Genomic DNA, 15,306 nt, shown 5'->3' with positions numbered 1-15,306 from the left:
ACTAAGCACAAAAGGCAGGCTTAATTTTTTCATAATTATCGTGCGGTGGTGCGTCACGCTCAGAGCCCGTCACCAGCGCACCCACACCCCCACCCTGCTCAAGTTCAGAGCAGCAAGACCTCTCATGTATTTCCAATTTCTATTTTTAACTCCCAAACACAGTTTCCCCCACTGCTAACCAAATTACACTCAGCAGACAAAACACACTCAAACCCTCTAAAGGATGTGAATTCATTTGCTGGTTTCATGTCACAAAGCTCATTACCTTCCTCAAGTGAGCAATCTCTGTCTTCATCTGCAATTTCTTCTTCCATCGCGCTCTGAGATCAACGCGCTCAGTGCCCGTGAAAAAGCGAGGCCGGGGGACTCAGCCAACTGCTTGCTTAGAGATTCCAGACATGGCTCACATGGAAAAGGGGGCTTGAGATAGGCCCTGCCCCACAGCCCCAGGATAGACTGGTGGGGATTTAGAAAGTCAACTGCATTCCAGGACAGAGAGTGACTAGACCCTCACCCCTGAGCTAAAAGCTCTACTGTTGCTGCCATGCATTGGTCACAGACTGTGTAAAGCAAATGGTATAAAGATCACTACAAAAGAAGATACTGACAAGAAGCATCAAGAAATCTTTTTAAAACTGGACACTGAGAGAGGTGTCAAACAGCCTGTGACACACAAACACATATGCATGCTCTCACAGACAGAGTCTGTTCTTTATCAAGACTTTGTCTGCAGGCTGTCTCTTGTTTAGCTCTCCGTCCCTGTTGAGGGGCCCACTAGACGCTAGCATGCATCCAAATGTGTCATAACCTATTTCTGAGCCACATCCAAACGTCTCTCAGGCTGTGGCAGCGAGCTAATATGTGATCGAGTTATCTGATCAGCAAAACAGAATAAGACAAGCATCAATCCTGCAGACAGTGTTGATTCCAACTGGGAAGTTCTCAGGAGACACCAGAAGCTCATGCTGGCTCCTGATCTTCAGCTTCTGTACAGCAACACAACATTTTGTGCAAATATGTTCGCTGGCTTCATACGTGTGTGTGTATGGGTTTTTTTTTTTGTTGTTTTTTTTTTAAAGCACGGGGATAGGGAAGACATACATCCAATGTCATTTCTTTGCAGCTGCTGATGTAAGTGACCGGATCTAAATGTAAGAGAGGAAGGCAAAAGTTGATGTACCTTAACAGAAGACGTGAGGGGATCAATAGCGTAGCTTGTGGGCCGTGTAACTGAAACTGCCAGGCCGAGCGCACGAACAAACATGCGGCAGCTGACCTCTAATGTCTAACATATGGAGACGAGGCTTCTTCCACCCACTTTCTGTCTGCTTTCACCCACCCATGTGCCCAGATGCTTCACTGTAAAAGTCAGAATTAGCCGGCCAGTAGACAGGGAAATCATTGAGTCAAAGTGTGAAAAGACATGTGCAAATGAAGTATTTTCATCCAGTGTGACTGCAGATAAGTAGGAAAAACAGTGAGTCAATGCAGCCTGCTGTTTTAACTTTGCAGTAAAATGTTATTTAAAAGCCTTTATTGGCTGGCAATGACAAAATGAGCACTAAGTTGCTTTACTAAAACTAGCTTTGTTGCAAACTTAGCCATCTCAGTAACATCAGTGTTCATGTGTGAAAAATTCCTCAGTCAGGACAATGACACATACATCATCCCAAGCAACCACCAGGTCAGTTTGGCTAAACCAAACACATAATTAAAGCAGCTCCTCCAAACCAACAATTACATCCTGCGCTCCTTTACTGACAGCTTTCCAGACCCAAAAAAAATGACCTGCTTCTTTAAGAATGTCACAGGGGATATTCAAGTCAATTGCTTCTCACTCCAGTGGCTCAAGAGTGTAATTCTCTCTTTCACAGCTGCCATGTTGACTAAATGATGGTCCTCTCAGTTGAAAGACAACACGAAGCACTTGTGCATGAACACCAGGTCTTACAAGGAGCAGGGCCGTCCCACTGTTACTGCAGTTACTTTTTCGCCGTCACGTATTTATGGAGGAATGTATCCCTGTGCACACTCCCACTCTCCCCTACTATTACTATCCCATAACTATGCAGTTAGATACAAAGCCCTGTTGTGTGCAATAAAAGTAGGGTTCATGTAGAAATGCCCTAAAGACATGACTGGTGATGCACGTAACCGCTCTGGTCCACTGTCGAGTATCTGAAAGCATTTTTATTATGTAAAACTTATCAGAGTTAGAATATCAGTTAATCCTTCATGTGGAACTGAGCCATGCATACACAGAGGATCTCATTTAAATATGATTACAGTAAGTCGGGCTCCTAATGTTGTAATAATATCCATTTTAACAAGTCATTAAGACTATTACAGAGACAAAAAAAATCCTTGTTTGAATAAACACTGCCTTCGGGGTGTAATGATTATGACCCACTTTAAATTTTTAACCATGCTAGTGGTGAGGGATAACAGTGCTGTGTCATCTGTTAGCCAGTTGGCCTAATATAAAATTTTGCACACACATGCATGAATTCCTCTGACTTCTCATTCAGCCACTGGCAAGACAAATGTTTTACCTCAACATCTCCTGGGTTCATTTTTTTCTGTTTTTTTTTCTTCTTTTGCACAAATTCTGAACATTAAGTCTGAATTTTAATGTATTTTGCGATTTTATTTATTTTACTTTACCCCTTATGTCATCCTGTTAGAGTTTTAACCTTTTGGTTTTAAATTAAATGTACTGATAGCACAGTTCAAAAGCCATTCCTCATCTTTTTACAGTTTGCTCCCAAAGACTGAGACTGGTTTTTCAAAGTTATTTTTTAGACTTTGGCTGCTTCTTCATTCATGCTCAGTCCAGCCTTTGTACCTGACCATGTTGAAAGGAATATTTTTTTAAGTCACTTAACATTGACCTATCAATCATTCAAACATAAAAACGGCACCAAAGGATTGAACCAGTGTTTTGTCTACACATGACAGACATCTTAGCAAAGAACCAAATTTAAATAGCATCTTCAGGCACTTTGTTATTAGCAACCTGTCTCAAAAACACTTTCCATTTCTTTAGATGACAAATACCAAAAACAAGTCTGACAGACATAAAAGTGTATTTTAGGAGGCCAAAAAAAGAAGTGGCAGGTGGAGGCTCTGTCGCGGTTTCAACTAGTGGTCTTGGAGGTATTGTATAAACTGATGGAATTATCAAAGCAGAAAAGCACCATCAGATTTGATCCACCAGACAGCAATGCTATCTAGAATACATCTAGATTCAGAATGGCTTCATTTTTCAGCATGACAGTAATACCAAACACACTGCGAATGAAGTAGAAGCATACCTGGAAACAAAAACATACACTGGAACACTCTCAGTCCTAGACTAGCCTTAAGCATGGACCTCAAGATTACTGAAGCAATATGGGATCATCTTGACAATGAACAGGACAAAAAGCACCCATATATTCAAGTAAGAGCTGTGAATGTCCTTCAAGAAGCCTGGAGAACTATTCCTGAAGACTACTTAAAGAATTTACAAGAAAGCTTGTCTAAGAGAGTTCAGGCTGTTAAGTACAAACTGTACCATTCTATAGACTATTTCCCATTTTCCTAGCAAAATAAAAAGAAATAAATAGGATGCTAAAGACTTTTACATGGTACTGGAAATTAAATTAAACAGTCCAAATAGTTATTGTCAAAAACTAAAATTTTGTTTTTCCATTTGCTTTCCTATCACTTTTACCTTTTCTGTTAAGACCAGCTGATTCCATGTCCTCCACTTATCACATTACCGTCCTCCACCCACAGCCAGAACTGCACACTGACACTGCCAAGCTGCAGTCACGGGCTAATGCGAGTGCCATTGGAGGTGACCTTCTGAAAATAAACCAGTTTCTACAGTGAAATCTCGCTGATTGCTGATCTGATAGATAAGCTGTTTCCGTGGAGGTAAGTGACAAAGAATTCTAAAACCCCTTTGCAATGCAGCTCTGCAACATTTCTCGAAACTAACTCATATGAACACAAACGCAGGCATTCAAGCATTCGCATGCAGGGGATATCTGACTTCCTGTGTGGGTATCTGTTTCACTTTTTACAGATACGAGGCAGAAAAACGAAAACTTGTCCGGCAAATCAACACATGCAAAATTTTTTCTGATACAGAGAAAGGGCCAGATAGACTATTTCCATAAGGAGGAACGCCACTTCCAGTGTAGCTTAAGAGTCAAGGAAACTGCCCACCAATCAGAGAGGCTCTGTGAAGAAAGTGACTCAAAAACCTTCCCTTGAAAATCCTGTGGCTGAGTGGGCTGTTGTTTTGATTCAAGGGGTTGATTATATCATTTTCAGGTCAGGATGACACCAATCTGCAGAGAACAACGGGCTGTTATATTTGAAAGAAAATCTTGAGATCTAGCTGGAATTCATGACTTATTAGAACTTAAATTTTTATCCCATAATTTTATCGTATGCATGTGTTGTTTTTGTTGCTCCCCCTTCTAGTGTAATACAATCCTCTTTCTTCCTTTGCCTTTGTTTACGTGACTTGTTAAATCAGGAGTGCTCCACAAAGCCTCTGTGTGCAGAAGCGCATTCACCCATAGCTGTGGTGTCCATACGGGACACTGGGCCTGTCATATTGCACCCTACAGTAAATAAACAGCAGTGTTTTCCAAATGTCTCTGGCTATCCTTCCCATTAAGAATACAAAACAGTCCACTCCATTGTGGAGGATTTAAACACTGCATATGACATAAACATATTACAACTTACAAAGAAATTCCTAAATAGATTCCTCTATTTAGAAATATAATATAAGTTATTTTTCTATTTTCTTTACATTTTCTGCCTTTCTGTCATTTTTTCCCCCTCAACCCTCCCACACTTGTTCCCATCGCTATCTCGCACCTAATGAGGCATATCCCAGCTGCCGTGTCACTAGTAATGACCATTGCTCTTAGCCAAGACCACCACAACATCTGTCTCAGCTCAAACGAGCAGATACTCAAACTTCCGCGGCGCGCGCCCCGATCACAATTTTCTCTTTCAATTAAGATATATGCACGTAGGTATGCACAGATACAGACGCTGTGGATGTCGTGTGCATTTGAGTGTACGTAGTCAGATACTCTGGCCTTTCCAGACTTTCCACTCTGCTGAAGCCATATAAACAGACAGGCCTGCCAACCTGACAGGCAGTCGGCCAAAAGATATGAGTTACAGACATTTGGTCTCGTGTGTATGTGGCTGTCAGCGCTGGGAAAAGTAGCAGCGGTGTGGTAAAGTGGATGTGATGTGAAAACGGTTATGGAAGAGCAGAGAATGTGACAGCTTAGCATTGCAAAGTGATGGTCAAATACATATTTATCAAACTGGATATGCTGAGAACGTTCAAGTAAAGCTTATTGCTGTAGCTGGACTGAATGAAGCATGGCAAACCGATTTTACTGCTTAGACACTACCTTGAAGTGGAATGGCTTATCGCAAGTGGCGGATGAGACTCGCAGATCTTTAACTGAAGTGCAGAGTTAATGGCATCTCAATGGACTACAACTTCAATAAAATTTAACTCAGGTCAGGTCTGACATCAACATGCATCGTGGGTAATCCGACGAATAAGTGGACAGCTGTTGAAAAACGCTTGTAATCTCTTTTGTAATCTAAATTCTGAGTAGTATTTGGTTGCAATCAGATAAACATACCATGTGGCCCGAGACAAATTTAAAAAATCAAGTGTGAAGTACTGAGACTCTTCATCGACACTTAGAGCTGCTCATTTGTGATCGGATCACTGCAAAACGCATCTCAGTACATGGTGTGAGCAGAGCCATAGTCTATGACATAAGCAGGACATGGTCTTAGTTTCTTGTGAAATGAAATAATACTTGAGACCTGATGAAATCCTTGATAACACACACACATTTTGTTACTTCTTGTCCATCTAATAAAGCAAACAAGAGGGGAGGGAAGGCCAGGAAAAGAGCCATGGAAAGAGGACGCCTATTAGTTCAGATAACGCCATCTAAAGCATTCAGAGGACAGCTCAAACTAATAACTGTGTTCACTGGCAAGCTGCATTCATGGGCACATCCACCTGCTACAACTTTCTAACAGACATCAGCCCTGGACTACTTCAAAGCAAGAAAGAAACTTCTCTAACTAAATATGTTGTGGTAACTTTTAAGATGCCCTGCATTTTCTTCACACCAGGGGGTGCTCTTGAACATGCGGCTGGGATGCTGAGTAATGATTAGGAGAAAATGACAGCGCCTACATGTGCCTGAGCATGAGACGGAGAGAACAGGTAGAAGACTGCGTGTTTGTGTAGCTTTTCAAGCATCCACAAGGAAACAGGTTTGATAATACTGTCTTTGTCATTTATTAACTAAGACAGTAAGAGCTGCTTAATGAACTGGTGTGTTTGTTAGAGTGCCTGTGTGCACAATTATAAATGTGTAGGCACATATGTTTGCCAGGAAACGCCAGCAGCGTGCACACTTCATTAACTCCTGGCCAGAGTAGGTGTAAGTCAACCTAGCCACTGGCTCAGATATCTGCTTGTCTCCCGTGACAACAGTCTCTGGGCCAACGGTGAGGCTGGTGGCGTCCCAAGGGTGAGGGATGGGGAGACGCTGAGAACAGCTGCGACTGGGAGGAGGACAACTACCCATGAGTCAGAGGGGAGGTATATGCTACCTCTTGTTGCCTGTCTGAGAGAACTTTTTTCTTTTGAATCTCGAGTCATCCTTCCTTTGTATCCGAATCTCCGGAGACTATCCTGTCTTGAACTCTCTTCCTGGATAAAGAGATACGAGTGCGCTGGGGTAGAAAATATTTCATTGCAGTTAATTGAACGGCAACCGATCCCCAGCGTGACTCATCTGTTTAATACCCTACCAATTGTGACTGGAGTTCGGTATCATCCGAAAAGCAGCACAGATTCGATCTCTGGGTTTCAATATGTTTTGACATAGCTATACCTCACTGGCAAGGAACTTACGCCACTTTCCATGCCCTTTCATTGCATGTGAATTTTATTCTTTATCAGCTTTTCCATGAAAATCTTACATTGCTGATTTTCCTCCTGACACAGAGAGATGTCATTTCTCTGCTGAATTCTGGGCATCTCATGATAACTTCGCCACATATGCCCAGTCTGCCTACAGAGTGTTCATAAGTCATAAGTGATGCAGCAAGTTTAAATGCATGAAGTGATAAAAAGTCAAATTGTCAGGCCTCTCTCACACTGTGTGCTTGGTGATAAGGTATCTCTTATCTGTTTTGGCAAGTTTTCCACGTCAACACATTTACCCATTAAGTGCACACAGCAGAAATGCATGTGTGACTTTTGCATACAAAAGCTCACACAAGCATATTAGCACGAACACACACACACGCATATATACACACATATATATATATATGTGTATATATGTGTATATATATATATATATATATATGTATGTATATATATTTATATATATTAGATGGACTCAGACAGATTTTAAGACAGATGACAGAAGATAGTTAGAGTACAGCAAAGTCCTAAACAAATGAGAGCACATGGCATCCATTTAAATACGCCTTTCAATATGCCAGCTCTCTCTCAAGTTTATTAAAAAGTGATTGCACTGCAATTGACTCTCTTCATACTGATAAGCAGCTTAGGGCCCAGACTTTTGCAACCAGCCAGTCGTATGCTCCTCACTTTCCCCCTCTGCCCTGCATATCTCTCCTCCGTTTTTCACTCATGCTAGCAGAGCATAACCGGCGTTAAAAGTTGTTTCTAACCGACATTTTAAAAATGCAGATTACAAAGGTAGTTTTAATCTGACTGAATTTGAGCAATCTGTCCCTTTTCTTAACTGCACTTGCGGAGTGCCGTACAGCATGCAGGCTAGGACGAAGCACCTGAAGGAAAGCCAGAGAGCCCCTGGGAGAACATGCAAACTCCACACAGAGCACCCACAGCTAGCCAGGAGATCCAAACCAGGAACCTCCGCACTGTGAGTTGGCCTCTGCACCACGGTGCCGTCCCAGCTTGTGTGAAGCTGAATAGCTGCAAAGGGTTTCTACTCTGGAGAGGTGAGTGCTGTTCGAGCTGATAAGTGATGCAGGTGCTGGTGGTATATGAAATGGGCCGTTGGAGGGGGAGTCACTCTGAGATCCAGAGAACACTAGTGCCTCTGTCCCAGACTTTATCTGTAAAACCTGCTGCCTGCTGTCCATGTGTTGCGTGTTTGTGGCTGTGTGTTCCTGTATTGATGTATGTATATGTGTTTCAGTCAGGTGGTGGACTGACTCCAGGCTTAAACCTCTCTGGAACAGAAGATACTGAGGCTGGAAGACCCAACCACTGAGACGGAGAGAATTCCTTAATGCACAAAGGGTGATTTAACCGTAATGCTGTAGGCTAAGTGCATTCTCCCCCCTCACTAAAATGGTCATTTTGAAGATATATAGTTTTTTGCTTTACCACAGAAAACATATTGTAAATATTTTCAGTAGTTGAAAGAGGAGACTTTCTTTTTGCTTTATGGGATCACAAAAGTTCTGGTGGTCAACTGTGAGGTGAAGTAAGAAAAGAAACAACACAAGCTTTATTGTAGTGTGGTTGCAGGATGATGAAATGCTGTTGCTTTCCCATGGCAGAGCAGGAGAAAAGTGAGTGCCTGCAAAGTTTAATAGTTTTCCCACAGTGTGGTGACAAGCAAAAGCTGGGATGAGGTCACGGGAGCAAAGGCTTCTCAGCCAGTGATTAGTTTACCCCAACAGTGAAAGTAATTTGTATTTAAATCTGATTTGATACTATATTAAACTCCCTGAGTACTCACACTGTTGGCACAATAGGCGATTGTAGCAACTGGACACTACAGAGGTCAAAGCTTTATACTACAAGCTCCACTTTTAGTATAAAGAACTGCTTTATTACTTGACTAACATGTTTTGGCCTGTGACCTTCATCGTGTCATCTTGTACAGTATAAAAACTTTAAAAAGTCGCAATGGGCAAAGTGAAGATGGTTACTCATCCAATGATTTTCAACTGTGCTCTGATCAATGACTTCATACAACGTGCAAGCTATCACTCCTAGCGATGAACTCACAAAGGGGCTTTAAGACTTTCAGCCATCTGTTTTGGTTTCACAGACAGCAACTTTAGTGTTCTGGGATTTCAGCGTTCCTGTTGCTTTGTTTCAAATCTGTTTCCATGGGAAATTCTCGGATAAACAGATTAGATGCTCCCTTTACAGCAGCAAGCAACACACTGACAAAATTAGAAAGTACTTGGTGGACATAGCAGAGCACTTCACAGCTAAAGAGACACTTCAGGAGGCAGCAAAGACCAAAACAGACCTAAAAGCTCAAGCTACAGAGTATGAATTTAGATTTCTTAGGAAGCCAAAGTGTCAACTCCAAATGAATTGCTAGTATTTACATCATAACTGCTTTTTTATTAATCATATGTTGGTGCTTAATATGTGCGACACTGCCCAAAACAGGCCGAGAATCCGAGCTAGTCTGTAAATAAGGGCCACACCAAAAGCAGCTTAACAGTGTATCTCAAATTTTTCTGGGAATCAAAAGCCTCACCAGCAAGAAAAGAGTGCAGCACGGCACTCATCTGTCCCAGAAGACAGACACAAAACAGTTACTTCATTTACTATTAATTTGTTTCACGCTAAATCCTTTAAGGCTATATTAACGTGTCTGTCTTCTTCAGCAGAGTCCGCTGCAGTTCGTTCCTTCGCTCTGTGGCAGCAGCAGAAACAGCCTCTGATATAAATTATTTTTAACACAGGCCTAAAAATAACCTCAGGAAAAGTGCGCCGGACACAAAGGCTTGATGATTTGAGGAGGGGGGAAAAGACATTTTCAGAGATCTTTATATTTCAGCCTAAGGAGCTAGCCAGACCCTACCACCATCCACCACCCCCAAGTCCCCTGATTGGTTATTAATGACATCATCTCCAGGACCAACCCTCTCCTCAGCTCAACAATGTCATCAGTGCCGAAGCATCTCAGTGATGTAATGCAGGGAGGGCCATAGCAAACAGTCAAGTAGAACCCCTTTCCTCTTTCCTTGCCTAACTCCTTTCTCCCATTTCTTCTTTCTCATTCCCCTTTCCAGCTTCACTATTTGATAACTCCATTTCAGCTCATCGGCTTTAGCCAGATAACATCTTTTCCCACCTGTTTATTAGTGCTTAAATACAGGACACGGAGATTTGCAGTTAAGCCTAGAGCAATTAAGAGATTTTAAACGGCTGCTAAAAAGACAAGGAACAATGACAGAAGCATTTACACTTCCTAATCCTGTCTGTGTCCCGCAGCTGTAATTAAAATATGGATCAAAGATCATGCCAGTTTTATTCCAGCTGAGTGTGAGTAAAGACTTTAAAAAAACCCAGGTGTGCATTACGTCATTAGATCCTAGTTATAGCCTCTGTAAATACAAAGCATGAGACTAGTCTGTACTCTTAGATGAATGGACACAGTGCTATAATGTTATGTAGTGAACTTTAAATCAAATCTAAGTAACCTAAACTGGCACATACTGTAAGTACGTGCAAATGTGCAGTCAGCTATCCGAGTGTTATGTCACTTTGTCCCCATTTGATTTTTTTCAGACTATTCCATCTTTTTGGCTTGACTTCACATCTGTTTTTTTAATCACAATTTGTGAGAGTGTTTGTATGTGTGTACGTGTGTCCTGGGCAAACATCCAGAACTCAAGCAGATTAGTGAGGGGACTCTACCCTGATCAAAGCAGCGCAGAATCCAGCTTACTGGGGCATACTGTGTAACACATAACCCCCATGGAAGTGATACTGTACATACTGCAGGCTCACGGACCACCGATTGCAAAGCACTAAAGATGTTTAAATGGATCAGTTGATATTTTTTTTTCTTTTTTGTATGTGTCCTTCCGATCGTCATGACAGATTTCATCAGAAAAAAAGCTGAAGTTGAACTCTAAGTGTAGCCATCAAGTGTGAAGCATGCAGCTGTCAGCTGCGCCTTAGAAATTGTACTCGAAATAGTCCAAAGAGTCCAAAGTCCAAAATTTCCTCTGGTGACACGGATACATCTTTGATTCTGAGATTACAACAACATAATTCCGAATCCCAAAAATACAGAACAACATTTTCTGGATTTGCAAAAGCTTAAGTCATTTAATTTCATAAGCCTGACAGAGAGTAATACTGAATATATATATATATATATATATATATATATACATACATACATACATACATACACACATACATACATACATACACACATACATACATACACAATACACCCAGCACGCCCCTGCGGGCGGTTTATCCTTCAAGCTCGGGTCCTCTACCAGAGGCCTGGGAGCTTGAGGGTCCTGCGCAGTATCTTAGCTGTTCCCAGGACTGCGCTCTTCTGGACAGAGATCTCCGATGTTATTCCCGGGATCTGCTGGAGCCACTCGCCTAGCTTGGGAGTCACCGCACCTAGTGCTCCGATTACCACGGGGACCACCGTTACCTTCACCCTCCACATCCTCTCGAGCTCTTCTCTGAGCCCTTGGTATTTCTCCAGCTTCTCGTGTTCCTTCTTCCTGATATTGCTGTCATTTGGAACCGCTACATCGATCACTACGGCCGTCTTCTTCTGTTTGTCTACCACCACTATGTCCGGTTGGTTAGCCACCACCATTTTGTCCGTCTGTATCTGGAAGTCCCACAGGATCTTAGCTCGGTCATTCTCCACCACCCTTGGGGGCATCTCCCATTTTGACCTCGGGACTTCCAGGTTATACTCGGCACAGATGTTCCTGTACACTATGCCGGCCACTTGGTTATGGCGTTCCATGTATGCCTTGCCTGCTAGCATCTTGCACCCTGCTGTTATGTGCTGGATTGTCTCTGGGGCATCTTTACACAGCCTGCACCTGGGGTCTTGCCTGGTGTGATAGACCCCAGCCTCTATGGATCTTGTGCTCAGAGCTTGTTCTTGTGCTGCCATGATTAGTGCCTCTGTGCTGTCTTTCAGTCCAGCTTTGTCCAGCCACTGGTAGGATTTCTGGATATCAGCCACCTCCTCTATCTGCCGGTGGTACATACCGTGCAGGGGCCTGTCCTTCCATGATGGTTCCTCGTCTCCCTCCTCTTTCTTGGGTTTCTGCTGCCTGAGGTATTCACTGAGCACTCGGTCAGTTGGGGCCATCTTCCCAATGTATTCTTGGATGTTCGTTGTCTCATCCTGGACTGTGGTGCTGACACTCACCAGTCCCCGGCCCCCTTCCTTCCGCTTAGCGTACAGCCTCAGGGTGCTGGACTTGGGGTGAAACCCTCCATGCATGGTAAGGAGCTTTCTTGTCTTTATGTCAGTGGCTTCTATCTCCTCCTTTGGCCAGCCTATTACCCCAGCAGGGTACCTGATCACGGGCAGGGCGTACGTGTTGATGGCCCGGATCTTGTTCTTACCATTCAGCTGACTCCTCAGGACTTGCCTGACCCTCTGCAGGTACTTGGTGGTTGCAGCTTTTCTAGCGGCCTCTTCATGGTTCCCATTCGCCTGCGGGATCCCCAGGTACTTGTAACTGTCCTCTATGTCTGCAATGTTGCCTTCTGGTAGTTCAATCCCCTCAGTTCTGACTACCTTCCCTCTCTTTGTTACCATCCGACTACACTTCTCCAGTCCGAACGACATTCCAATGTCATTGCTGTATAGCCTGGTAGTGTGGATCAGTGAATCGATGTCTCGTTCACTCTTGGCATACAGCTTGATGTCATCCATGTACAGGAGGTGGCTGACAACTGCTCCGTTCCGTAGTCGGTATCCGTAGCCAGTCTTGTTAATGATCTCACTGAGGGGGTTCAGGCCTATGCAGAACAGCAGTGGGGACAGAGCATCTCCTTGGTAGATCCCGCACTTGATGGTGACTTGTGCTATGGGCTTGGAGTTGGCCTCTAGTGTTGTACGCCACATCCCCATTGAGTTCCTGATGAAGGCTCTTAGGGTCCCATTGATCTTGTACAATTCTAGGCATTCCAGTATCCAGCTGTGGGGCATTGAGTCATAGGCCTTCTTGTAATCAATCCAGGCAGTGCACAGGTTGGTCAGTCTGGTCTTGCAGTCTCGGCTGACTGTTCTGTCTACCAGTAGCTGGTGTTTTGCGCCTCTGGTATTCTTGCCAATCCCTTTCTGTGTCCCACTCATGTATTGACCCATGTGCCTGTTCATCTTAGCCGATATGATGCCTGACAGGAGCTTCCATGTAGTACTGAGGCAGGTTATTGGTCGGTAGTTGGAGGGGACCGGTCCCTTCTTGGGGTCCTTGGGGATCAGGACCGTCCGACCTTCGGTTAGCCATTCCGGGTGTCTCTCGTTAACTAGCAGCTGGTTCATTTGTGCTGCCAGACGCTCGTGGAGTGCAGTCAGCTTCTTTAGCCAGTAGGCGTGAACCATGTCGGGCCCTGGTGCTGTCCAACTCTTCATACTGGAGACCCTTTCTTGATATCTGCCACTGTGATGGTTACTGGACCCTGTTCAGGGAGGTCGCTGTGGTCTGCCCTCAGATCCACTAGCCACTACATATATATATTATATATAATATATATATAATATATATATTAATTTTATTTTATTTTTTTTTTATTTTTATCTGTGTTCCCTCGGTTCTCAGTTTAGCATTCCCAGTTTAATGTGCACATCCAGGCAAACATTTGTTTGGGGTTTTTCTTTGGTTCCTGAGTAAAAACACAATGTGTTGCTAAAAAAGAGGAAGACCTGCACACTTCTTGAGGAAGATTCTTTGGATCAAATGTTCCTTTTGTATAACTGTTTTAAAATGACATTATTCCTTGGAGCCAAATAGTGTGCAGATCTTTTGTTTCAAGTCTGAACATGTAAATATAGAGCCACTGGCAACACTGTTGTGGATCTGTGACCCCACCCTGCAACTCAACAAGCACTGAGCAGCTGTTTTCTTGGGGAAATGGCTATGACAACCTCACTGTTCCCCACCTGCCCAGCAATAAAATGCACAACAACCATCTGGGGAAGATAGAGGAACATTTAGTGGCTAAACTGCCAAAAATTGCTCTAGGTTGCAGGATGCAATTATCAATGAAGAAATCTCTAGAGACTTAGAACAGCTTCTGGGAAGCTTGAACTTTCCTGTATATGAGTTTTTAATAGGGTTCAGTCTGCCAACTTTATTGTCCTAGTTTTACATGCTTTCTGTCAGTGAACGGTCGATTTTGCTAGTTAAGTTCAGAAAATGTTTTAGACTTCCAAAATGAAATGTTCTCTACATCGAACCTTTATTTTTATCTAAAAATAGTGTGAAATAAAGTAAAATGGAATTTTTAGAGAAATATATATTAAATAGATCCTGGATACAAGCATGCCCAGTTGCATTTTGAGGGGCATTTCTCATGATATTTGTCATTAAAATCTCCTACTCTGCAAAAAAATTAATGCAAAAAATCCACTGATTATTCCGTTATGAACGTCAACCTCCCTTACAACCCTGATATTCAGTTGTTGACATAAGGTTGCACATCTGCATGATGACATCATCATTGGTTTGCTCTAACTGGGGCCACTGATACTAAGTAAGACATGCATTATGAATGCACTCCCAGTAAATTCAGATTGAGATCGCGACTGTAATTAAGTCGTTCTGCAGCTCCAGAGAGAGTCCTCAATCAAACTGCCTGAGCTGAGCATTGAGAGGCCAAATGGGATGCGGCTAATAATAAAAGTGTTCCACAACCATGGCAGGCATCTGTCAGACTGTGCAGATACTTAGGAACTTTTGCTTTAATTCACGCAAAGCCAAATATGAATTGATTGCTCAGCATGTGAACGAGGGATGTGAGGCACAACCCTCCTTTTCAAAGGCTTGTTTCGTTATTGGTGTTCCACTGGCTGAACAGGCAGCGTGCCGGGTTTCAACACAAAATGTACATTCTGGGACGATTGTTTTTGTGATGCCTCTGCGGCTTACCACCATCATCAACTAGCTAATGGCTTTTGCATGTGCCTTGCCGCTCATTGGCTCCAGTCGTCTCAGATCTTGGAGAGCTGAAATGAAGCACGGCATTGTTGTGCTGCTGCCGGGGAAGGATGCACATGCTTGTGAAAGGAAACCCGGACGGGAAGGAAACTTCAAAACAAAGTGCTAAGAAAATGGTGATAAAAGGCACAAGGAGAGAGTTGCTGTGTGGGTGAACGTGTGTGTGTGTGTGTGTGTAAAGACACAGTTTTTAGCTCTTCCGGCCTTTTATATAAACTAATGGAAATGCTCTGAGGAATGTTCTTGGCCTTGGATTTTAGGTAAAAGCAG

The 15,306-nt window shown here is 43.1% G+C and overlaps 1 protein-coding gene across 14 annotated transcripts in view; it reads right to left on the bottom strand.

The window, feature by feature from the left end:
• Positions 1-15,306, bottom strand: part of si:ch211-285f17.1 (sickle tail protein homolog) — a 126,150-nt gene that overhangs the window by 46,418 nt on the left and 64,426 nt on the right. The window contains exon 1 of one of the 14 annotated variants that reach the window (XM_042218476.1): positions 3,716-7,363. The exons of 12 other annotated variants lie outside the window; for them this stretch is intronic. In XM_042218476.1, coding sequence (XP_042074410.1) covers positions 3,716-3,743 — 28 coding nt within the window. In that variant the 5' untranslated portion in view covers positions 3,744-7,363. One more of the 14 variants, XM_014329153.2, reaches the window with a different exon arrangement.

The sequence above is a fragment of the Haplochromis burtoni genome, unplaced genomic scaffold, assembly GCF_018398535.1.
Source record: "Haplochromis burtoni strain Fernald_Lab_line unplaced genomic scaffold, NCSU_Asbu1 Contig_1, whole genome shotgun sequence".
Classification (NCBI taxonomy): Eukaryota; Metazoa; Chordata; class Actinopteri; order Cichliformes; family Cichlidae; genus Haplochromis; species Haplochromis burtoni.
This window is presented reverse-complemented; position numbering and strand designations above follow the sequence as displayed.